The sequence below is a fragment of the Cydia strobilella genome, chromosome 12, assembly GCF_947568885.1.
Source record: "Cydia strobilella chromosome 12, ilCydStro3.1, whole genome shotgun sequence".
Classification (NCBI taxonomy): Eukaryota; Metazoa; Arthropoda; class Insecta; order Lepidoptera; family Tortricidae; genus Cydia; species Cydia strobilella.
In genome coordinates, this window is record NC_086052.1 from 13,214,138 (window position 1) to 13,239,647 (window position 25,510).

Sequence of the window (25,510 nt, forward strand, 5' to 3'; positions counted from 1 at the left end):
CTCCTCATATCGAACTTTGTTATTTTATTAAAATTGAATCCTTTCATTGAGTAAGAATTAATGTTCGATAAAGTCGATTGTTAAGCTTCATGTTTGACTTAAAAATTCCCCGAAAGGTGACAAACGGAACCTACATACAACATAGGTATGTAATTTTTTCGGTTTTTTGTTTATTAGTACTAGATTCTACCAAATATTTACTACTCTCTGTTAATACGAAGAACTCTATATTTATGTTCATTCTACACCGGTTCTTTAATAAGAGCGTGAAATCCCACGTGGTCACATAGAATTTATGTTATGATAGGTAACTAAATAAGATTTGTTTTGTACAATAATTAACTCATAGAAAGTAAATTTAACAAACTATCTCAAGGGTAAAATATTAAAATTAGCTTCCCGAATGCAATGAATACAAATTAACATAAACTTTTTTCTGACAAGCAAAAACAAAGGCGCTATCAAACTGAACGCCTCTAAATGAACCCTTTGCGGAAGTTTCAGTCGGTTCTGAAAGCAAAGTTCAGTGAATAGAAGTGAAACAGACGTGAACCGGCCCGGTCGGATACCTCTTGCATTTGGACAGGACTGTGTTAACATATACCTAGTTCAGCAGCTGGCGAGTGTTCGGCTACTTCTTTTATACTTTCACGATTTTCACACATTATTATTTAGGTAATTAAACGGGACTTAATCACGTGTACATCCTATTCTTAAACTTTAAAATTACCTACGACGTTTCGAGGACGGTATTGTCTCCGTGGTCTCGGAGAAAGACTGGCTAAACTTGACATCAATATCTTCTAGCTGCGCGAGTTTTTAGAACTTTCACATACGTATCCTTTTTTATATTAAGTTGTTCTTTTGTGCAATAAAGTTTAAATAAATTAATTAATTAATAACTATACCCGCACTTGGTCTTGTTTATAAACTTGAACGTTTTGCACGCTCGGGTTGTCACTCGGTCGACACACAACACTAACGATATTCGGATTTTGGAATGTTTCCCTAATCCCACAAATGTGTGTAGGTATATACCTACTTTACAATTGGCCCATCTCTAATCAGGACCTAATGATGGAATTCTTACAAGTCGAGGGAATTTTCCAAATTATAGGCACACCCACAGTTATGTTTATGGGCACACCCACAGGTATTTAGATAAGTGGAACTAAATAAATAAAAACTTAATGCCTTGAGGCATTAAGTCCGCCATTTGTACGTTTTTAAATTGTGCAATAAAGTTTAAAATAAATAAATAAATATCATTAAAATGAAGGTATTTGGCAAATTGATTAATTGTTTAAGAGAATAGGAAAAGATCGCTTCTCCATACAAACGAAGTCCCCATTTTCCTCTCCGATTATTAACATCATGGAAAATATTTGTACACAATTCAATATAATTGTATATTACAACAGCCTATGCCCCTTTGTTTTTTTTTTCGATTTTAAATTATGTATTATGAGTTTGGAGCTTCCAAAAAAATGTATGAAATTTTTTTCGTTCCTAACTCTTATAATGCCTAACGAGGAATGTGGACTACGATTTTAAGAAGTCGTCCACTTTCCTCTTAAAGATTATTTATTACGCACGTAACGGTAAAAGCCAAATGAATGTTATTTTTTTAGGTAGTGTTGTCAGGTGAGCGGAAGAGAATTATCGTATTGGAGTGTCAAAATTCTCGTAGCTACCGATGAAAAAATTATCGTACGCCTATCAAAAAGGCACTACGTCTAAAATAAGGTACTTCTTCTTCTTTTGGTGCCATGCCCATCTAATGGGCGTCGGCGGTCAGCATGGCATTCAACTTCCTGGTCTTTGCCAATTTCTTGAGAGTGGCTGCGTCTTTTGTAAGTGTCCAGTCCTTAATGTTATCTATCCATTTATATCTAGGTCTACCTCTCCCTCTTCTTCCCTCAAATTTTCCCTCGATAATTGTTTGTAATAAGTCGTATTTCTTATTTCTGTATATGTGACCCAGATAGGCTGTTTTTCGTATTTTAATGATGTTGAGTACTTCTGGAGTCTTCTTCATTCTACGCAGTACTTCTTTGTTCGTAACGTGTTCAGTCCATGATATCTTTAACATCCTTCGGTAGAGCCACATCTCAAAGGCAGCAAGTCAATCTGATGTGTATTTATTCAGTGTCCATGCCTCCATGCCATACAGCAGGATAGATATAACATAGCATTTGACGAGTCTCCACCTCAGTTTGGTATTTATGCTTCTATTGGTAAACAGCGATTTCATTGACATGTAAAATAAGGTACATGTATAATCAAAGAAAACGCAATTTTCTTCTAAATTTCGCAAAAATCAGTTTTGTATTTGTGATAGATCCAAACGGTTTACAGGAAATTTCGACATTTTTGACTTACACCAACAAGCCGAACCCCCAAAAAGGTGCTAATTATAGCCTATTTCTAAGGAAAAGTATCATATTTTGCTTCAAATACTAGACTTTTTGGGCTGAAATTATCGTACTTTTGTGTACGATAAAGGTCTTTGGAACGTACATCGACGGAGCCCCAATAATCATACGTGTACGACAATTATCGTAACTCCTGACAGTTACTGTTTTTAACTTTAATGCCCCGTAGTAATTAATCAACATAAAAACATAAATATTATTGATTGGTGAAATATTTACCAAATATTAAATTAGCATCCTGTTACATAGCCGTAGCATCTGTATTTAGGGTTCCGTACCCAAAGGGTAAAAACGGGACCCTATTACTAAGATTCCGCTGTCTGTCTGTCTGTCTGTCTGTCCGTCTGTCACCCGGCTGTATCTCACGAATCGTGATAGCTAGACAGTTCAAATTTTCACAGGTGATGTATTTCTGTTGCCGCTATAACAACAAATACTAAAAACAGAATAAAATAAATATTTAAGTGGGGCTCCCATACAACAAACGTGATTTTTTTGCCGTTTTTTTGCTTAATGGTACGGAATCCTTCGTGCGCGAGTCCGACTCGCACTTGGCCGGTTTTTTTTTCTCGTTTGAAGTCGAACGCTTATCTCAACTTCGTAAGCATTGGGAAAATAGGAGCTGATATGCCTACTACCAGCCGCTTGTCAGAACACCAGAATGGAACGGAACACAAGTAAAAAGTTTTTAGTTTTATTATCAAAAGTATGTAGGGTAGGGTATAGTATCTAGGCAGGGTTATTTTATGTTCGTTGCCTGGGCTTCTCTTGCTGTACTTTTAACAAGTTTTCTTTTTAACTAAAGGTACCTATAGCCTACTTTAAAATTGCCCTTAAAACTTTTTTAAGTACTTATTTACTCTTTAATATTCTGTGCCAGCCACTCATTATTATTAATGCCGCCTGGTTGAAATATTTTTGGTAAAGTTTGGCCTCCCTTTTGCACAGGGATAATATTTATGTAAGTTCGAACGAGATGTACGGGGATTATTATGTTTAATATTTTTTAAATTCGCAAAATGTTGATTGTATTACTAAGTTAACTTGAACTTTGGTTGTATATATCATTCTGATATTGATAACCCTGTTTTATTTATTATTATCATTACAAGTCATTAAGATAAGTACAAATTTCAGTTATTACATTAAAATACATAAAATCCTTACATATTAACTAAAATCTAACACAAAAACACAATACATTAAACAAAAATACACAAAAAAAAACTTACAAACTAATCGTTATCTAACCCTAGTGTTGCCCGAGACGGCCGAGACATTGTTCCCAAGCACTTCCCAAGACACTGGCCGCATTACCTCTTTGCAGGGCTAAGCTTAATCTTTGGGCAAAAAATGCCCCTGCCCGGAGGTCGCCAGACACACCATTTTTAAGATTCCGTAACCCAAAGGTTAAAAATACTAAAAACAGAATAAAATAAATATTTAACTGAGGCTCCCATACAAGAAACGTGATTTATTTGCGGTTTTTTGCGTAATCGTATGGAACCCTAGGTGCGCGAGTCCGACTCGCACTTGGCCAGTTTTAGGTGTCTGACGACCAAGGCCCAAATGTCTCAACCGCCGGTGCCACAAATACATAATTGTTCTTCAAAAACGCGTATTTGCGGCACTTGGCGGTTTGCGCGTCGTCTGCGGCTGTACCTACCTGGCTTTCTGGCAGAACGCTGTACCGTGTTTCATCTTCATAGAATATGATTTTTCGAAGTAAAATGTAAGTGCCACATTTTCAGTTACATAAAGATGTGATTTTCAATCTTAATAGCTATAAGTTATAGCGTTTTGAAGAAAAGGGTACTAGTAAAAAGGCGTTATAGCCTATAACGCCTTTTTACTAGTACCCTTTCTTCAAAACGACACAACTTGCGATTCGATGTTTGTCAAAAGTTAAAGTGCAGAATGCTTTTCTTTTGTTTCATTTGTTACCTTATAATGTTAGCTTTTATTTGACTTTTCAGTTTATCTTTTTTAATGAAATTTTGCCATCCCACTAAAGGGGCACTCACAAAGGTCTCGTCTCGAGTGCACGTTGTGTACTTTTTGCCACAACTTATAAATGTTGTTAACGACAGATACATATAACTTTTTATACAGAATGTATTGTGATGACACAACATTCATTTTGGAAACGAAAATAAAAGCACAGCACCCGACTGTAATTTAACTTTACGAACAGTTTTTGCCGTTTCATTATGAAAAGATATTTACTTTTTAACAAAACTGTGTGCATTTAACTGTATGACAATACAATGCCTATTTTCTATTATTTGTTTGTGTGATCATCATAGATAGATTTGTACCTGAGTTATGGAAGTATTAAGTATTATATATTATATTATATATATACATTATACACGGTATTTATTTAAGTAATATCGACATTTATTATAAATCTACCCTTTGTTCTGCAATAGGGTATTTGACTGGATCTAAAATAAATTATTTCACACCATGCATAAAAATAAAGCACCAGATAATTATTCCAAAAACATAGATATACTCTGTCAAGCAATTTCCGTCAGTAGAAAAGAGCAGCAAATTTAAAATATGTAGGCGCGAAGGGTTATCGTCCCATAGAAAATTTGAATTTCGCGCCTGTTTTTACTGACAAAGTTGTTTGACCGGCTATAGCAGTTATTTTAAACACAAGTTCTATTTAATAAATCGGATAGAAATATAGAAAGTAGGTGAGTTGACCGTGACGTCATTGTGTTTCATATAAATTCCATATTAGCAAATCGTTTTAACAGTTCTAAAAAAGAAACTGATTTGACTAGTAGGAGAATACCTTATTGTATTCATTTGTATTTTATTTGCGTTTCGTGGAACGAAATATTTCCTATTCGCATTAATTAGAATCAAGGTAACACGATTAGGAAGGCAAAATCGGCCAGAATGGAAAGCACTACATCATCGAGCGACTCATAGTGCCCACGACCCTAAATCAAAATCAAATCATAAGAACTCGACGTAGAAGAAGAGCTGGAGTTAATAATGAATAATAATGGACGCATTTTATACTGACTACCATCGACCTTCGTAAATACAAACGTGCCCTGAAGTTTCTCTGGCACTAAGTGCCTAGTATTAGCGTCGTAGCAATGCGCTTGATTACCCAACGACCGCCATTGGAAGCCGGAACGGCGGGACACGTTACAGTTGACAGTTACTGGTAATTTATCTCTGGGATTATCTCAGGTCACTAATGCCAGGCATGTTAGAAGGGATATTTAATATAAGCGGGTACATAAACTAACCAACTAAACTTATCCAATACTATTTATAAAATTTAATATAATATAATACCTTTAGGTTTTCGAATGAACACGGCAAATGACCGACAGCCCGCTGACCGGGCGTCTCTAGGTAATAATACACAGTCATCATCATCGTAATCAACATGTTTTACTGTCCTTTGCAATTAATGTTCCTTTATTCCAGATCAAACACCAATTAAATCTGGTTATCAATATTTCGCATTTGAACACACATTTAGGTTAGCTGAAGCAAATTTAGTTAAAGCAATAAAAATAAATAAAAGGAAACGTAAACGGGCACTACCTATTCGTACGTGAGAATACTAATATTACCACAAATATTCAAGTTCATTTTATCTGAAAAAACATGTACTCCACCCAACATCCATACAAAATTGTTTCTTGGCATAATTCGCAGTCTTTCTGCATTTTACGAAATATTTGCTTTACATAGCATCCGTGAAGTCACAGAGCGGCAAGCCACATGGCCCCCAAGTGGAAGTATTTCACATTTAATTTCCTCATGTCATCTCGCGGCACAGGATTCTCTTTATATAGGTAGAGTTCGCAGCATTTAATTATATGGGTGAGGCAAGCTATCTTTAAAGATTATAGTGGTTTTGCTGTGCAGCAATTTATCATGCTTTGCTAAGATTTCCATCTTCAGAATCAGCTTCATGGTTCGTTATTCCATGATCGCAGATCACCATACCACAGTCTAAAAAATATTACTTTTTACACTGTGACCATACGGGCGCGCTTGTTTACCTACTTGTCATAAACTAAGCCGTAAGCTACAGCAGGAGGTTACATATTACCAATGCAGAATTATGTAATTTATTAGACGCAACATATTATTTTTTGCTTAAAGCTTTTTATTTACAATTTAATTTTTATGTTAATTAATTCGGTTTAAAATGTATTTCGTAATCTATAAGACTAATTGTTATTGTAGACAGACTAATTACTAGTTCCGTATTAGTGTGTTATCGATTACTTAAGTATCATACAACCTCTTTTGCTTTAACTAACTAGAATTAACTTTAAATTAACTTATTATTCTTGTTATAAACCATGGTTCATTGCATATGGGAAATAGGCCCCAGATGGCTTGACCTACGCTAGTAAGTATCTATGGTATGTTCCCAAAATATAATTACTTAGTAGGTATAAGTAAAGTTAGACCAAGCTAAATTGGCAGCGATTTTGAAACACTGTACGAGAGTTATTTTAAACGTCTAACTTCTATGAAATTATGTCGTTTAAAATAATACTTGCACAGGCTGCACTATCAAAATCGCTGCCAACTTAGCTTGGTCTATCTCTACAACGTTTGTTCCAGGTCTGCTTTGATATTATTCATCCTTGGTCACACTTACAAGTTACGAGTACAGCAGCAGTGGCACAGTGGGACTCAATGTTTAACTAGCGAACAAAGGGATACATGTGGGATAATCTTTCTGGTACCGTATTTTATTTTATTTTTATTTTATTTTCTTTATTGGGGAAAAAAACAGATACAGACCAATAAGATTTACAGACAAAGTTAAAACAGTACATATAGCCTACATCCTAAGACAATTCCCACTAGGAGGTTCGACAGTAATTTTCATTAGCACAGAATAAATAATAGTTTAACTAAATGTTTAACTAAATGTAGTGTAACTAGCGAACAAAGGGGGTAATACATGTGGGATAATCTTTCTGGTACCGTATTTTATTTTATTTTTATTTTATTTTCTTTATTGGGGAAAAAAACAGATACAGACCAATAAGATTTACAGACAAAGTTAAAACAGTACATATAGCCTACATCCTAAGACAATTCCCACTAGGAGGTTCGACAGTAATTTTCATTAGCACAGAATAAATAATAGTTTAACTAAATGTTTAACTAAATGTAGTGTAACTAGCGAACAAAGGGGGTAATACATGTGGGATAATCTTTCTGGTACCGTATTTTATTTTATTTTCTTTATTGGGGAAAAAAACAGATACAGACCAATAAGATTTACAGACAAAGTTAAAACAGTACATATAACCTACATCCTAAGACAATTCCCACTAGGAGGTTCGACAGTAATTTTCATTAGCACAGAATAAATAATAGTTTAACTAAATGTTTAACTAAATGTAGTGTAACTAGCGAACAAAGGGGGTAATACATGTGGGATAATCTTTCTGGTACCGTATTTTATTTTATTTTTATTTTATTTTCTTTATTGGGGAAAAAAACAGATACAGACCAATAAGATTTACAGACAAAGTTAAAACAGTACATATAGCCTACATCCTAAGACAATTCCCACTAGGAGGTTCGACAGTAATTTTCATTAGCACAGAATAAATAATAGTTTAACTAAATGTTTAACTAAATGTAGTGTAACTAGCGAACAAAGGGGGTAATACATGTGGGATAATCTTTCTGGTACCGTATTTTATTTTATTTTTATTTTATTTTCTTTATTGGGGAAAAAAACAGATACAGACCAATAAGATTTACAGACAAAGTTAAAACAGTACATATAGCCTAAGACAATTCCCACTAGGAGGTTCGACAGTAGTTTTCATTAGCACAGAATAAATAATAGTACTAAGTACAAAAGGGTCACTCTAACAAAACGCGTCTATTATGAAAGATATGACCGCAAGGTGGCGCAAGCGTGTGCAGGCGTCCGTTCCGTAGCGGTGCGCGGCAACGGCAACTACTATTATGGCTAGACACCATAATTGGTGTGGGCAGCATGTACTTGTAGCGACGCGACGAAATCGCGGAGTGAGCCACGCCTGCCATTAGTCTAAATTTAAATCAAGTTCATATATAGGATACAATGATATATTACGAGTAATTTTTTTAAATCAGAAAACATGGTATTCAAACATCATTTATTTTTAATAGAGGTATAGTTGATAGTTTCCTATTTTTTTTCTTCCAAATAATGAAGGTTCCCCAAGTACACCGCATGCCACCAAAGGTGCCACGTACTGCACGTGCATGATATCGGATCGTGATCTTTTTCCCATAACCTTTATCCATTTACCCGTCTTTCTTATCTTAGCTTTTATCTCATCTGAGCAGCAAGTCAACAGTGATCCCTTCCCGCGCGCCTGCGTATCTCATTCCGTACTCCCCCTTACGTACCTGTTTAGTGACAACGATGAGTGTGAGTATGTACGCGTTGAGCAGCAGGCCGACGGCGGAGATGACGGTGACCGCCACGTTGAGCGCCAGCGCCCCCGCCTCTCCGCGCGCTTCCGTCTCGTTCATCCTCACCCCGCGTCCAGCCCCGTCACCTTACACACGCTGCTGCGCACCATGGCATCTTCTATGCGTCTGAAATTAAAAAAGGGAGGTCTGAAGTTTGAACGTCTTTGTCAGTAGGCAACTAAGATAAACGAGTACGTATTGTAGAGTCTGTGCGAAAAGAGAAGAGTCGTAGAATGTATTGGATCCCATCAATTTCACAACTTCTCTTTCCACACAGACCCTAATTATATGTAGTTCAAAACATTATAGCTGCAATTTGACAGCTGAAGTAGACAATGTACGACGGTAATTTGATTGTCAAACCCGGGCGTTGGGAAATCCCGGAATATGGAATAAAACGGAAATGTTCATGAATACTATTTGATAGACACCTGTCAGATAACTAATGTGTCCTGTAACTACCCTCCACTCCCTCCAGGGCGGCGACACAGTCATACACAGAGCAAATAATTCGTTTTTCCCTACAAATTAGCCAAAGTTTGAAACTAATGTCGACAGAGCTTAAATAAATAAGTTTTGTTTTCTACCTGAGTGCGTAATTATTCATAATTAAAATAGGGGTATGCGTCAGTAGGTATATTATGGATATATAAAGTATGTAAAAAAAGTCTGATATGGAAACGTACAAACCTAAGGTTGATCCTTTTTCTTGTTGAGTGTTTAATTCACAAAGAATGAAGGAATCATAGGCTTTATCGTAATTTCCCGGGTATGTTTGGATTTACCGCATACAGAGATCAGGTGGTACGGACACGTGACGCGAAGGGGCAAAGAGTACGTTGCCAAAAAAGCTCTGAACCTACCGGAGAAAAAGAGAGGCCAGGGACGCCCGCCGTCAGCATGGTGGACCAGCATGAATTTACCCAACTCGACAATCCTCGACAGAATCTCATGGCGCAAAATAATTAGGACAGCCGACCCCACCTAAAGTGGGTTGGAGCAAGGAAGAAGAAGAAGCATACAGAGATACTATTGGTAATATTTTATAATAATTTTAGACGAGTTTATACGATACAAGTTTATCTAACCTAAATTGGTAACTATTAATTTTTTGTTCTCATTTTGAAAACTTACTTAAACCGCGCCATAACGTCAATTTCGCTTCATAATTTAATTTTACAAAACTGGATCATTTACATAAAAAAATGCATGTATGTATATGTGACAGAAACATGTGAGATAGTATGAATGTTTTATAATTCAATAAATAAATAATAAATACTTCTCATAATATAATAATACGATGCTTAACCAGCGCTGGTGGCCTAGCGGTAAGAGCGTGCGACTTTCAATCCGAAGAACGCGGGTTCAAACCTCGGCTCGTACCAATGAGTTTTTCGGGTACGAAATATCATTTGATATTTACCAGTTGCTTTTGGGTGAAGGAAAACATCGTCAGGGAACCGGGCTAATCCCAATAAGGCCTAGTTTCCCCTCTGCGGACCCCAGGCTCCCATGAGCCGTGGTAAAATGCCGGGATAACACGAGGAAGAAGAGAGAGATAAATACAATGCTTATCAACTATTCGTAAAAGTTCCAAACCAAAATTTAGATTTTTTTCTCACGGCAATAAATAAAACTATCGATCAATTTCTTGCTGGCAACGGTAACCATCACTTAAACATGACCATGTTTCACCTATTTATCAATTTCCATTGACCTTCAGACTGTATCGACTCCGTCGTAAATAGCCACCGTTTATAATGGAGAATTGATTGTACCTCAATTTTATGACACATAACTGCCTCGTCAATAACTTATGTATGAAAAATACGGGTTGTTTGGCCAGATGTACATATACAAGCGGAAGGGCTTTGAATATTAAATTTGCAAGATAATGGCTGTGTAATGGAGAACTCTTGGGTCTACTCATTAAAATTCCCATGTTAAAACCTTGGTTATTATTGGGTATTTATGAAGCAATAAGGGTCTATCAATTTTTGTGCAGTATTTTTGCCAAGAAAACACGCTCAACGGTATGTAGCTTCTAGGTAAAAACGGTATTATTGGCAAAGAATGACGCAATTTCCCGGGAGTTGTTATAGAATTGGCCATTTTTCTTCCGTTATTATGTACAATATAGCGAGCTTATTATTTTCTAACAAGGGGCCGTCTTGGAGTAAAATTGTTTGCGCGCAGGGTCTAGTTTCATTCAGGTGATCCATCACAATAACAAAGCTTCCAAATAACGTGGACGTGCATTAGAGAGGATCAAATATGTTTGCACTTTCGGTAAATTACTTATAAGTAAAAGTGATAAAACATATAAGCAAAGCCAAGGTCTTAAAGCTTATTGTCCATGTGGTCCATTCATATCTAGCGAATTGGACCGCACGCGCGAATTACGTGAACCCGCCGCCAATAAGCCGCGCCCATCCCATACATTTGAAATTCTTAAAACAACATGCTTAAATTACATAAAACTTGGCATGAATATTTGCGTAACATATATCAATATCTGGTACTAGTTTTCGTTGAGTAAAAATAAAGGTTCGTGTGACTCTCCAGTATATGTGGCTCCAGGCAGATCCATGAAATTTCCATTTGAATTTTCTATTAAGCTAGCTTTAACAATTTAGCAATTAACAACGTTGAAAGGCGACATATTGCAACGGGTAACATTATAAAGGTGACACTATCCTTTGTCCTGTTTTTGTCACAATGTTATAGTCGCTACTTTCGCATTTGGCGCTTACCTAAGTCCTATAGGGCAACAGGTACAATACAGCTTAGAAAGTTTTTTAAGTTGAGTTTTGACTACACCTGCATAAACCAAGTTTTTGGGTTCCGTATGCTAAGTACACAGCAGGTATACCTACAGGCAACACACACTCACTTATTAGTTATTAAGCACTAATGTAACAGATAAATACCTACATTACTCTGGGACGGTTCTAAATAGCAATTTTTGAACAATGGACATTAATCTCACAGAAATTCAGAAACTATTTGTACTTAGGCAATTACCTAACTTCCACTGTTAGCTTCTTATCTTTCGCAACAAGTCTCGACCTACAGCTATTTAGGAGCCGGAACGGCGGAAAATGCCTGTTGAATTATTTAAGTTCACTTGTAAGTAAACAGGCGGTGCGTGTTTTGGCTAGCTTATTAAATTAAGCAAATTAATCCCAAAGCGGCGGTAGCAGGCTATTACATAACAGGCGTAGTACTTTTACACTGGGAGTCCTGGCTTTGTTCGATCTTAACTCGTACCAATGAGTTTTTAACCGACTTCAAAATTTCAAAAGGAGGAGGTTATCAATTCGGTTGTTTTTTTTTTTTTAATGTTTGTTACTCCATAACTCCGTCATTTCTGGACCGATTTTGAAAATTCTATTTTTGATTGTAAGTATATACATACAGATTGGTCCCGTTTTTATCAAAACGCAGTTCTGATGATGCGATCCATGAGGAATCGAGGGAACTCCTCAAATGTTAAAGGCTTACATATAGTGATTTTAGTATTTTCATCAACAAATCAAGCACTTACATTTAAAAAAGTGACATTTGATGAAGTGGAACTGCTGATGATGATCAGAACGGAACTCTTCAATGACGCATAGTTCACGTTTGGCGATTTGTCCTCTTCGTTATGTTTGTTAAGCAAGTTAGGTTTTCAAGAAACATTTTTGTCAAGCTCGAGTTCTGATGATGGGATCCATGAGGAATCGAGGGAACTCCTCAAATGTGAAAGGCATACATATAGTGATTTTTGTATTTTTATCAACAAATCCAGCATTTCCATTTTAAAAAGTGACATTTGATGAAGTGGAACTGCTGATGATGATCAGAATGGAACTCTTTAATGACGCATAGTTTACGTTTGGCGATTTGTCCTATTCTTTATGTTTGTTAAGCAACTTACGTTTTTAAGGCATATTTTTGTCAAGCTCGAGTTCTGATGATGAGACCCATGAGGAACCGAGGGAACTCCTCAAATGTGAAATGCATACATATTGTGATTTTTGTATTTTCAGCAACAAATCCAGCATTTACATTTAAAAAAGTGACATTTGATTAAGTGGAACTGCTGATGATGATCAGAATGGAACTCTTCAATGACACATAGTTCACGTTTGGCGATTTTTTCTCTTCCTTATGGACCCAGACCCAAACTTGGACCCGGACTCGGACCCGGACCCGGGTCTGGACATGGACCGCAACTCGGATCCGGACCCGGACCGAATTCTGACCCAAACTTGGACCCGGACAGCCGGACACGGACCCGGACTCGGATCCGGACCCAGACCCGGACCCGGAAATGCTACTAGAAAAGAGGGTTAGGTTAGGTTAGAACTGTGACCCTTACAGAAACGAAATGCTATCAGAAAAGTAGGTTAGATTAGGTTAGGTTAGAACTGCGACCCTTACAAAAACGAAATGCTACTAGAAAAGTGGGTGGTTTTACCTCCTTTTCTACATTATTAGGCAATATTATAATAATTAGGCAATTAGGCAAAATTAGTCAAAAGATGGATTAGGATAATTACGCAAAATATGCTGTCTATTTCATTTCATTGTCTGGAATCTAAGAGTGCACCATCAACAATAAGTAAACTTTCAGCGGCATCCCCCATTGAAGTCGGTTTTTTTTTTCTTAAAAATTATTGTTTAAAGAATACCTGCTTGCCAGTGAAGAGATTAATAGGGTTATGATTGTAGTCACATTTCTACATACGTGCAGTGTAGAGATTATTTAGGTATAACAAGTTCAAGAAAGAATTGGTTGCGTGAGAGGCGATCTTGAAACTTGTTCTGATTGTATTAACTTTGATCTGGTGGTGCCGATAGCACCAGCGCATCATCATGAGCCCTGGACGCTCGGAGCAGAACCGGTCGTCCATCCGCGGCCGGGCACGCGCCCCGCGCCCCGCGCGCCGCGCACGAGATTCTCTCACCAACCGCGACACACGAACGAAACACGACGGCTCGCGCCCGTCCCGCTCGCGATATACTGTAGCGTGTACGCGCCGCGCTAAGTTATTATTGTAACGGTCAATTTGTAGTTTTTAATATATTTATAAAAAGTGATACAGTCTGCTTATTTCTCTCCAGTAGCTAGACCAACATCTGGATTTATAACAAATGTGTAAATAGTGTGTGTATATGTGTACATACATAGTTAAATATCTATATATTAATTATTTTATTTTTTTATCCTACGATCTACGAAATCTACCTACTTAATAGAAAACAAAAGTAAAGAAAAATTCATCGAAAATCCCGAATCAATCACAAGGCCTCACAACTAACATTTGTCATAGATCTGACAAGACGTGCCAAAAACTACGACGACGTAGATCGAAAACTTATAGAATGGATTTTGATTGTGTACCTACGTCACAGAATAAGTAATATATTATCATACAGAACGGCCACGCACCGCCCCGCGCCACGCCTCGATTAGAATTACCTCGCCCCGCGAGTCCCACGACACCAGATTGACATGCTTTTGGCGAACGCTCAGTTCGGTATTTAAGCAACCTCACACAATGACGCATGACGCGTGTAACGTGCCGTTCACACAGAAACGCAAATAATTTTTGATGTATGGCCCTGTAAGTACCTAAGTGTCCTGTGTGCCTGTGGGTATTTCAAACGCTTGGGATACAAGTGACGTCTCGTGTCGTAAGGTCGTTAGATTGTAAATGACATGCAGCGGGTCGCGTGTCGTGGCTCCCACTGCAGAGCTGTCAATCTCATCGATTGCACTCGCCCCAGTAAAGCCAGTATTTAGTGTGACCTCGGGATCCGCATCTAAGCGATGATTTTGCAGCAAACATTTTTTTAAGGTTTTTAGAGCACAAACAACGTGAAAAATGTTGTCCTTTACTGATTCTTACGTTCTAGGATGAACTTTTTTAGTTGTTGTATTTGTTTGACACACTGAAAATTCATATTTCCGTATTCAGATTAAAATACTTATCCAATTTTATTCACCTAATAAACCCGTAGAGCTCTAACAGTCGTACTCAAATAAATAGTTATGTGATCGTTATTGATTTTGCACAAAAAAAAACATCTATTATTCGTAATCAAAGATCTTGCCAATACTGGTTCCCTTAAGCCAAGTACTCGGACTGCTTTGGGAACGAGTTATAAATATAGGTGTATCGCCCATAAACACGTATTTTTGGGTGAAATATTGATGACACAGTATATTTCAATTGCATGTATCGTACCATTCGTACGTATAAAACACGGAATTTTGCAATGACAATCCAGCACCGGGTTAAAAAGTTTAAATTAAATTTCAAAATCTCAATAAAATTCAAAGCTTTGTTATACTTTTTAGGCTTTTTTGAGGTAAGGTTAACTTTCTATGAGGTCGAACATACCGCTGTTATGATTTCATTACCATGAATTGTTTTATAATTAAGTTATGGTTTTTCTTAGTCCTCCCGGAGTTTGAATTGTGAATCGTAATTTCCACTGAGATGATGAACTTTATAAATTATCCAGGAAGTTTTTTAATTGTTTTCCTGTTTATGAACTAAAATAGATAACATACACTAAAGAAAAAGACAAGTGACCAAGTCAACCCATGGCCGAGGCTCTAATCGAACCCGCATCTTCAGCTTACGCGGCTAACGTCCTGACCACTATACCGTAATCCAGTAAAGGATTCGTATAGGAGGTGCAAGCATACACTGCTCGCCCTTAGAGTTGGTCAAAGGCGCCTAGCCTTTCATAGGTAGCATACACCAGAGAATTTGGGACGGGTACCGCCGTAGCCGGGTGGTCTAGTGGTCAGGACGATAGCCGCGCAAGCTGAAGACTCGGGTTCGATTCCCGCCGCGGCCACCGGTGGAGATTACTTTTTCTTTAGTGTATATTATCTATGTCAGTTTATAATTTATGTACAGTGTGGGAAAAATGTATGGGTCCTGTAATAGGGAAAGTGCCTTAATAAATAAAACCTTAAGTTAGCTCATTTTACTTGAATGAAAGATTCCTTTATTTAAAAAAAGAAACAAAAGTGCATTCAAAGATTTTTTTAATTCGCTTGTCTCGCCCGGGAATCGAACCGACTAAAAATTCCAAAAAATAAATACGTTATTTTATTCTACTACTCGATACAGTTAATGTTAATGATAATATTTCTCCAAGAAGCATTAGGTCTTACACTCGTCTGCCGTACAAAATAAATTCATAAAATCGAATATTTAGTACTCAAGAATATTTTTAGACAAGCGAAATTGAAAAAAAATATGAAAATCTTTAGATGCAATTTTTTCTTTTTAAAACAAAAAAAAAATGTTTTCTTTAAATAAAATGAGCTAACTTAAGGTTTTAATGCACTTTCCCTCCAAGGCCCATTATTTTTTTCCCCTTTAGAATGTGACTACCTAAAAAACACAAATCAAAAAATATGTCATAAAAACCATCGAGGGTGTAAAAGTATTCGACATTATACACTAGGTAACGTGTCCAAAAGGGTGTAAAGTTATACGAAATTTGCAATAGATATCCAGGCAATGTTTCTTTTCAAACAACACTCGATAAATAGACCCAATAGTAAATGTTTTTCAGCGCCTTGCTTCTAAACCCTTTGGAAAAGGTCTTGAAAAGATACTGTAAATAGTTTATAAGCCAGTCAGCGACGACCTCGACCTGCTGCGTGTTCGATACGGGTAGAGCTGTGCTGTTCTCGAGAACGTTCTCCGTTTACTATGGGAAATATTCTCGAGCGAAAACATTTCCCATACAAACCAAGAACGTTCTCGATCACGGCACAACTCTAGATAATAAATAAAATAATAAAAATAAAAATAAAAAAGCCTCTATTTTCTTAATTTTTTAAACACATGCATCATTTCAAATTTCAGTTTGGTTTATAATTTATAATATTATTATTTGAATTTATATATCTAAGTAGTACTTAACTCTAGTTTGATAACTGGTATACAATTCATGTCCTAAGCATAATTGAAAATAATAATTAGAATTAAGAAATACAAAGAAAAAATTTCATAATAATATTTATAACATATGTCACAATAAAATAATTCATTAAAATTTTAAAATATGATTATTATTGTTTCGATATTGAATTTAATGTATATATAACGCCATTTGTTACGTGTGATGCCAGGGAATTATATCTAATGAAACGTCGGTAAACAATTTAAGATTATATTCTAAACACACACGAGGGCACTAAATGCTAATAATCCTACGACTAAATTAAAACTATATGTTGGACGCCAAGAGGAGTTTAAACCGCTAAGGTCTGGGAATCCTGCTATTCCAAAGATACGCCGGCTAGCGTGACAACTGTGCTTTATCGAGTTAGTGGTCGTATTTTCGACCGAACCTTGAATATTATATATATATTCTAGTTAAATTAAGGACCTCTTAACGAGTAAAGGCCTCCTCCAAATTTTTCCATACCTCTCGGTCGTTTGCCTTTTTAGTCCAGTCTTTACCTGCAACTTTATAGATCTCGTCACTCCAGCGTTGTTTTGGTCTCCCTTGGCCTCTGTTACTGATGGGACCTGACCAAGTTGTTGTATGCCAAATATGCCAAAGGGCCATGGAACGAAATACACTCAACCTAAAATTAAAAGATAGGATAAGAAATACAGAAATTAGACGAAAGACAAACGTGATAGATGCTTTAGTTCATTGTAAAAAGCTCAAATGGAAGTGGGCTGGCCATATAATACGCATGAAAAATACAAAATGGACTAGGAAAATAACAACAACTCTAGATACTGGCCTTGAATTTGATCTACAGACCAGTGGTTCTGTTATTGTAAATATAGTTTCATTTGAAATACTGTTATTCGTGTTCACAATTTTTTTTAAATAGTTTATGAACAAGTGACACCTCGAGAATTACAAGCAGTATATAGTCACTTACCATCTGACAGCACATTACCAATAGATACCTTAGATATGCTACTATTGTACAGTCAGTATCAAAATTATCGTATCAGACTGCGTCAAAAGCGTCTACCGTTCTCTGATAGCTTCACAAAAAGAGATATGCCTCTATTTAAAGAACAACTAAACTATTGCAGATACTTTTGACAAGACACATAAAATAATAATTCTAAATTGGTGATGATTATTATTTCAATGAATTGTAGAATTTGACATGTAAAATTTGTAATTTTATGAATCAATAAACTTTGTCTTTATTTGTATTGGCAACAATAGTTGTTTATAATTATAAATTGCATCATATAGGTACTTCTGATCATGTTTCCAATAACATCTAATCTTAACTTTAATTCTCTTTCGTAACGAAAATTAGAATTCTTTCTTTGTGAAGTACCTAATCACTAAAATTTAGACTTGGTTAATAAAAATATTGAAATTCATAGTTAATTAAAAATAAACGCAATATCCGCAGTTATTTTACAGCCGCGAGCAAAATCTATCCGTTTCGGCAAACGGATCAATGTTCTGCGGATATTAAGTTTCCGTCATTCCAGATATATTTAAATCTCTTGGGATTTATACCCAAAAAGATCTCATATAGATTAATCTGATAGGATGAGATATATGAATCCTATGTATTAGATATTTACCTTTTAGGAAGCCTAAACCCCTCTGAGTAAATAAGCGTTTTCGGAAACTCAGCGGCGTGCGTGAGTCATCCTTATATAACATCGCACACTATGGGCTTAAAAAAATCACTAAAGATAAATTATTTTCTCAAGATCTGTTTACGAGTGGTATATGACATTGCAAACCACAGAGTTAAAGCCAAAAAAATCCCAGTTTTACATGCCATTTTACGGCATTGTCGGTGTGGTTATATTATAATATTGTGAACTTCTTAGACAAGCAGACAGGCAGAAGGATATAGTGAGACTATAATGTTGAATTAATAAGCAGTCCTAAAAATATGAGATAGAAGGCGTAATAATCCTGAAAGCCTTATTTCAACATTCTACCTTTAATTTAAAAAAAATTGGTGATTGATGTTCCTCAGAGCAAATTCATAAACATCAAATAATATAACAATTTCATATCATATCAGTTCCTGCTCTAAAGCATGTGAGACGCAGTGAGTTTGATAGAGTTAGACCAAGAAAAGTGCAAGTGTTCTTCAAACGTCAAACTTCTATGTTAGTCTTCGTCAGACTTATCTTGGTCTAACTTTATTAGTTACATTGATATAATATTTTACGGTTCTAAATGCAATCGTAAACTGAGCTTCTTTTGTTTCGGCATGACTGATTGAGTAGGGTAGGATTAAATTTCAAGGAAATTATTATTTTTTCTTTGCAAAGTGAACAAATCCCTTATTTTTTGCCCACCCACCCGTTTCGTTTAAAGCCTCGGCCACTAAAAAAGCTCCGAGCGTTATCGCTTGATGTGTAACGCTGGCAGCTAGGTTTTGAGCGATACCTATCGCTTAAAACGCGTGGCATTCTGATAAGCCTCACTTTGACAGTTTTGACATGTTTGTAGCTTCTACGTCGCCACCGTTGCACATAGACCGCGTAGCAATTCCAAAGCCTTTTTTGTACAATGACTGTGATTAATTTTAGGCATTTCAAGTTTAGATGAATAATTGTTTTTTTTTTCTATAATCGGAGCAGATCTTATAAAAAAATGTGATAATTGGGTAGTTGACAATTTTTTTATGGTACCAGTCGATGGTTTGTTTTGAGAATAAAATGTCTGTATGGGACCCATTGTTTTAAAGCAATACAAAAGTTACAAATGATGGTCAAAGTCTGGCACGCGCACTTTACTGAGCAAACGCTCATACAAAATGGCAACACATCGTGACGTAGTGTGTCACTTTGCTTAGAAGCCGTTTCGATGTATGGAAAACAAGGAAATTGCGATTTTGTCGGTGAAATATTGCGTTATGTATATTATTGCAGAACAATATTTTCAATCGAATGGTACCGTTATTTTTTTCCTATTTAAAAGTTAAAAAGAAACTTTGAGGTCTTGTATTTTTTTAATATTCCCGTATATTTTTTAAGTTCCAATTCCAATTTATTGTGATAAATTGCTCATTTTCTATCTATTTAGATTTAGTTATAAAATTCAACATGTGTCGACTACCCTATTTGAGTACATGTCTATAGCCAAATTTTGCAAAAAAACTGAACGTTAGTAGGCAAGAGCTCTGAAGCACACTTGCACGATGCACGTGAGGCAGGTATCATTGGTTTGCTTTGGACGAAGCATGTTGCTGATTTGCATTTGTGGCCACCTGACGAAACCTGTGGTGTGGTTTTTTTTTGTACAAACAGGATAATTTTTAAGGTTTTATTTTGAATCAGAATATTTTTATTTGTGGAAACACAGGTACAATAAAATTGTTGTGTTAAATTATGTACAGTACAGGTTTCTCTATTCAGGTTTGTCTAGGTTTCTATGTTTATGTGTTATGTTTGTTGTATGTGAGATTAAAAATTTTGGTTTTTATTTATAGGTAATAATAATTACTATATATGTAAACAAAATCTCAATAAAATTATGTGTACACACCCTAGCGAGCGAATAGCAGCAGTCACTCGAGACACGAGAACTGTCAATTACTGAGTGCATTGTTAGCGAAGTTGGTTTAGCTGAGCTAACGGGGTGGTGTTGAATTTCGAGTGCATTTGCAACAATTGGCAAAATGGTATTGAATGCAATTTGGCTAAACGTGCAAGTATTTTGATTCGTGTTGAGTTAATTGAGAAATGTTTACGTAACACGTTAAATTAGATCAAAGAATTTTAAAGTCCTCTTGTCACGTCAGGTTTCAAGTTCCTAATTTTTTTTTATGGTCTTTACATTTTTTCTGGATGGGAGCCGATCAAGTGCCATTAGACACACAAAAAACAGGTTTTAAACTGAAATTGGCCTACTATAACTAACTATTGTATGAACTTAATTATTGGCTTAAGTGAAAAGGGGTATAAGTCTCGCGCTACTTAGGGGAAAAAGGGCACAAGTGTTAAATATATAAAACTTTTACCCTTTTTAATCTGAGGTGCGCGAAACTTGTACACCTTTTCACTCGAGCTACAGCTACTATACAGGTTGGAAAAAATTAATGGGCCCTGGAGGTAAAGTGCCTTAAAACCTTATGTTAGCTCATTCTACTTAAAGGAAACATTCTTTCATTTTTAAAAAGAAGCAAAACTGCATTAAAAAAAAATCATTTTTTTTTTTCAATTTCGCCTATCTAAAAATATTTTTGAGTACTAAATAATTAATTTTATGGATATTTTGTACGACAGACGAGTGTAAGACCTAATCTCTCTTGGATAAAAGTTATCATTAACATTAACTGTATCGAATAGTAGAATAAAATAGCAAATGTTTATTTTTTGAAATTTTTAGTCGGTTTCATTCCCGGGCGAGACAAGCTAATTTAAAATATATTTGAATGCAGTTTTGTTTCTTTTAAAAATTAAAGTATGTTTCCTTTAATTAAAATAAGTTAACTTAAGGTTTTAAGGCACTTTCCCTCCAGGGCCCATAGATTTTTTATCAGACTGTGTAGTTAGGTACTCGTATATACCTATAATATACCGGGTTTAGCCTGTAACGCGAGCAAATAATTAAAACGTATATTGTACTCCTCAAACGATATAACTTTTGATTAACAACTTTTAAAAATTATGAAGTCTTTAGATTTTCTCTTTTTCATACAAATTTAATATTATTTTCAATTTATATACGCCGTCATCGGTGTGTTTTACATTGCTTGTCACACTTAAAACATAACAAAATGCGCAATACATTGCATCTTAGAATAAACTTTAAAGTGTAATAAAAATGAAAACGGTTATTAAATAAGTTATTATTAAAAGTCAGTGAACAAATGTTGGTTAGTTTGGAGAATACAGCCTACAGTTTAATCATTCCACCTTACAAGTTTAGTTAGGATAACACTTGTAAAGTTAGTATAGCCCCTGTTAGTTTAAAATGCAAAACAAACTATGCATAAAGTCTTTGCTTAGCTTAATTTAGCGCCGCGGGTATCACGTTATTCGTCTGAACATGAATTTTTAATTTGTATACCAGAGCAGGTCTACATTAATAGACGGAGAGCTGGTGGAAATTTGGAGTAGGTCCTTGAGGCAAGCTGAAAATTTGCCTGATGCTTCTCCTATCTTACCCTACCTCAGCACTACAAGTCTGGCTGCAGGGTAGCGGGTCTAAACCAACCTATAAATTTTTAAAGAATTTTTTTTTTGGTGCCCAAAAAAGGTTCTTGAGGCAATCTGTAATTTCTACAAGTGAAAATTGAATATCTAAATAGTCATAAAAAAATTATGCCAGACGATTTGGCCGGGTCTTTAACCTTGCCAGACGCGTGCAAAATATTTTTTCAAAAAATTCAAAAAAGGTTCTTGAGGCAATCTGTAATTTTTACAGGTTAAAGTTAAGTATCTAAATAGTCATAAAAAAAATAAGCCAGACGATTTGGTCGGGGCCTTCTACCTGCCAGACGATCTAGAAAGTTACGTATGGCACTTACTCGCACGCAAAATTAAGTTTGTTATCCTGTATAAATGTATGCTAATACAAAGTTAAATTTGTAGTGCAGAAAATTAAAGATAGAAAAGTACAAATTTGGATGTACGATGTGATTGTGAGTATATATTTATGATAATTATGGGTATGAATAGGGTGTGGGCATAGTACATATGAAATTAGCGACAATATGTCCAGCTGTATCTCTATTGTAGATACATGGGTAGTTCATTAGTTATGACGAAGGCCTAGGCCGGGAAATATTTTTATTTTATTTTAATGTAAACATGGCGTGCATGGCTGTGTTCATGATTTTTTTTTCATCTTTCATATATCATATAATATAATTAAATAATAAATATTTTATTAAATAATTAATTAATTATTTTAGGGGTTTAATATAATTTTAGTCTAATTTAATTTTAATTTTAATCTTAACTGTAATATAATAATTTTATGTAATGTTATAATGTAATGTATTATGATCCTAAGTTGATTGAAATAAATGAATAAATGAAATAAAATTAATTACATCACACGTTTAGGGGGGGAGGGGGTCAAGAAAATGTGACATGTTGTGAGGGAGTCACAAACTTTGTGACGTCACTATAAGTTATTTAAATTATTTTATTCGCTGTACAGTTAAATAACAAGTTTTTGGAACGATAATCGTTTTTAATCGTTTAATTTTCTTGACATGCAATGAAATATCGTCCTCATGTGCGTCAAAACAGCCTTCAAAGTATCACGTTTCGGGCGGAGCAACTCGAGAGAACTGTAAAGCGAGGTTTAGACTAGCAAGAACTTGCATGCAATTTACGTTACATTACCGACTACTAAGGTAAACTGCATTCAAAATGTTTATCAGATACCGCAATGTAATGAAAATTGCATGCAAGTTATTGCTAGTCTAAACCTCGCTTAAAGGAATTTCATACGAAATTGAGTATTTTTTTTTATTTTAATGTAAACATGGCATCTGTGTTCATGCGAACGGGCTAAACAGCTGAAATTTGTTTTAGTCGGAGCGCAAAAATAATCAAATTTTCTTTCCCGCGTAAGCAACCCTTAATTTATATTTAAAATAAACGCAAAAAAAAACAAAATCTTTATAGGGCTGTATCTGCTAAAGCATGCGTCGTAGCGCAAAAATAATAAAATTTTCGTTCCCCTCTAGGTAACCCTTAATTTATATTTGAAAAAAAAAACCAAAAAGACAAAAAAATCTTTATAGGGCTGTATCTACTAAACCATGCGTCGTAGCGCAAAAATAATAAAATTTTCGTTCCCCTTTATAAAACCCCAAAGTAATATAATAAAGAACACAATGAAAATCAAAAAAGAAAAAAAAATATAGATCTGTATCTCCTAAACCATGCGTCGTAGCGAAAAATAATAAAATTTTCGTTTCCCTCTAGGTAACCCTTAATTTATATTTAAAAAAAAAAACAAAAAAAAAATCTTCATAGGGCTGTATCTTCTAAACCATGCGTCGCCAAAAATAATAAAATTTTCGTTCCCCTCTAGATATGATCCTTAATTTATATTTGAAAAAAAAAAAACAAAAGAAATATCTTTATAGGGCTGTATCTCCTAAGCCGTGTGTCGTAGCGTAAAATAAATCAAATTTTCGTTCCCCTTTAAAAAACCCCAAAGAAATATAATAAAGAACACAATGAAAATCAAAAAAGAAAAAAAAAGAAAAATAAATTTATAGGGATGTATCTCCTAAACCATGCGTCGTAGCGAAAAATAAATTTTCGTTTCCCTCTAGGTAACCCTTAATTTATATGTAAAAAAAAAACAAAAAAAAAATCTTCATAGGGCTGTATCTCCTAAACCATGCGTCGCCAAAAATAATAAAATTTTCGTTCCCCTCTAGATATGATCCTTAATTTATATTTGAAAAAAAAAAAAAAAAAGAAATATCTTTATAGGGCTGTATCTCCTAAGCCGTGCGTCGTAGCGTAAAATAAATAAAATTTTCGTTCCCCTTTAAAAAACCCATGTGATAAATAAAAAACACAATAATAATAAAAAAACAACAAAAAAACGTTATAGGGCTGTATCTGCTAAACCGTGCGTCGTAGCGCAAAAATAATCAAAATTTTCCTCCCCTTTAGGAAAGCTTTAGGAGTTAATACAAAAATTACCAAAAAGAAAAAAAAACAACTTTATAGGGCTGTATCTCCAAAACCGTGCGTCGTAGCACAAAAACAATCAAATTTTCGTTCCCTTTCAAGGAACCCATAAGTGATATAAAAAACACAATGATAAAAAAAAAAAAAAAACGTTATAGGGCTGTAACTGCTAAACCGTGCGTCGTAGCGCAAAAATAATAAAATTCTCGCCCCCTTTTACCCCACACACTGAATAACCTATGAGTACATGAAACAATCACCATCATCATCATATTTGTATTATTATTTGTATTATTCAAGCATTAATAATAAAATAACAAATTCACACATTATAATAATTACAACACATTACTATTCTGTATTTAAATTGTACATGTATTTATTAAAATTACAATACATTCTTATAAATTCGGTCATATTACATTTACTATATCCCTACTAATACTCAGTGTACATAATTATCATAAATATACAAATATTCATAATCACAATCACATCGTACATCCTAATTTGTACCTTTTACCTTTAATTTACTGCACTACAAAAATAACTTTGTATTAGCATACATTTATACAGGATAACAAACTTAATTTTGCGTGCGAGTAAGTGCCATACGTAACTTTCTAGATCGTCTGGCAGGTAGAAGGCCCCGACCAAATCGTCTGGCTTATTTTTTTTATGACTATTTAGATACTTAACTTTAACCTGTAAAAATTACAGATTGCCTCAAGAACCTTTTTTGAATTAAAAAAAAAATATTTTGCACGCGTTTGGCAAGGTTAAAGACCCGGCCAAATCGTCTGGCATAATTTTTTTATGACTATTTAGATATTCAATTTTCACTTGTAGAAATTACAGATTGCCTCAAGAACCTTTTTTGGGCACCAAAAAAAAATTCTTTAAAAATTTATAGGTTGGTTTAGACCCGCTACCCTGCAGCCG

At 35.2% G+C, this 25,510-nt stretch overlaps 2 protein-coding genes across 2 annotated transcripts in view; both read right to left on the reverse strand.

Annotated features, from left to right (window-relative positions):
* LOC134746188 (inositol hexakisphosphate kinase 1) overlaps positions 1 to 25,510 on the reverse strand; it is a 356,169-nt gene that overhangs the window by 122,512 nt on the left and 208,147 nt on the right. The window lies entirely within an intron of this gene.
* Positions 1 to 25,510, reverse strand: part of LOC134746189 (beta-3 adrenergic receptor-like) — a 107,312-nt gene that overhangs the window by 35,325 nt on the left and 46,477 nt on the right. The window contains exon 2 of the mRNA XM_063680515.1: positions 8,853 to 9,044. Within this exon, the coding sequence (XP_063536585.1) occupies positions 8,853 to 8,978 (126 nt within the window). The 5' untranslated portion in view covers positions 8,979 to 9,044. The remainder of the gene's footprint in view (positions 1 to 8,852; positions 9,045 to 25,510) is intronic.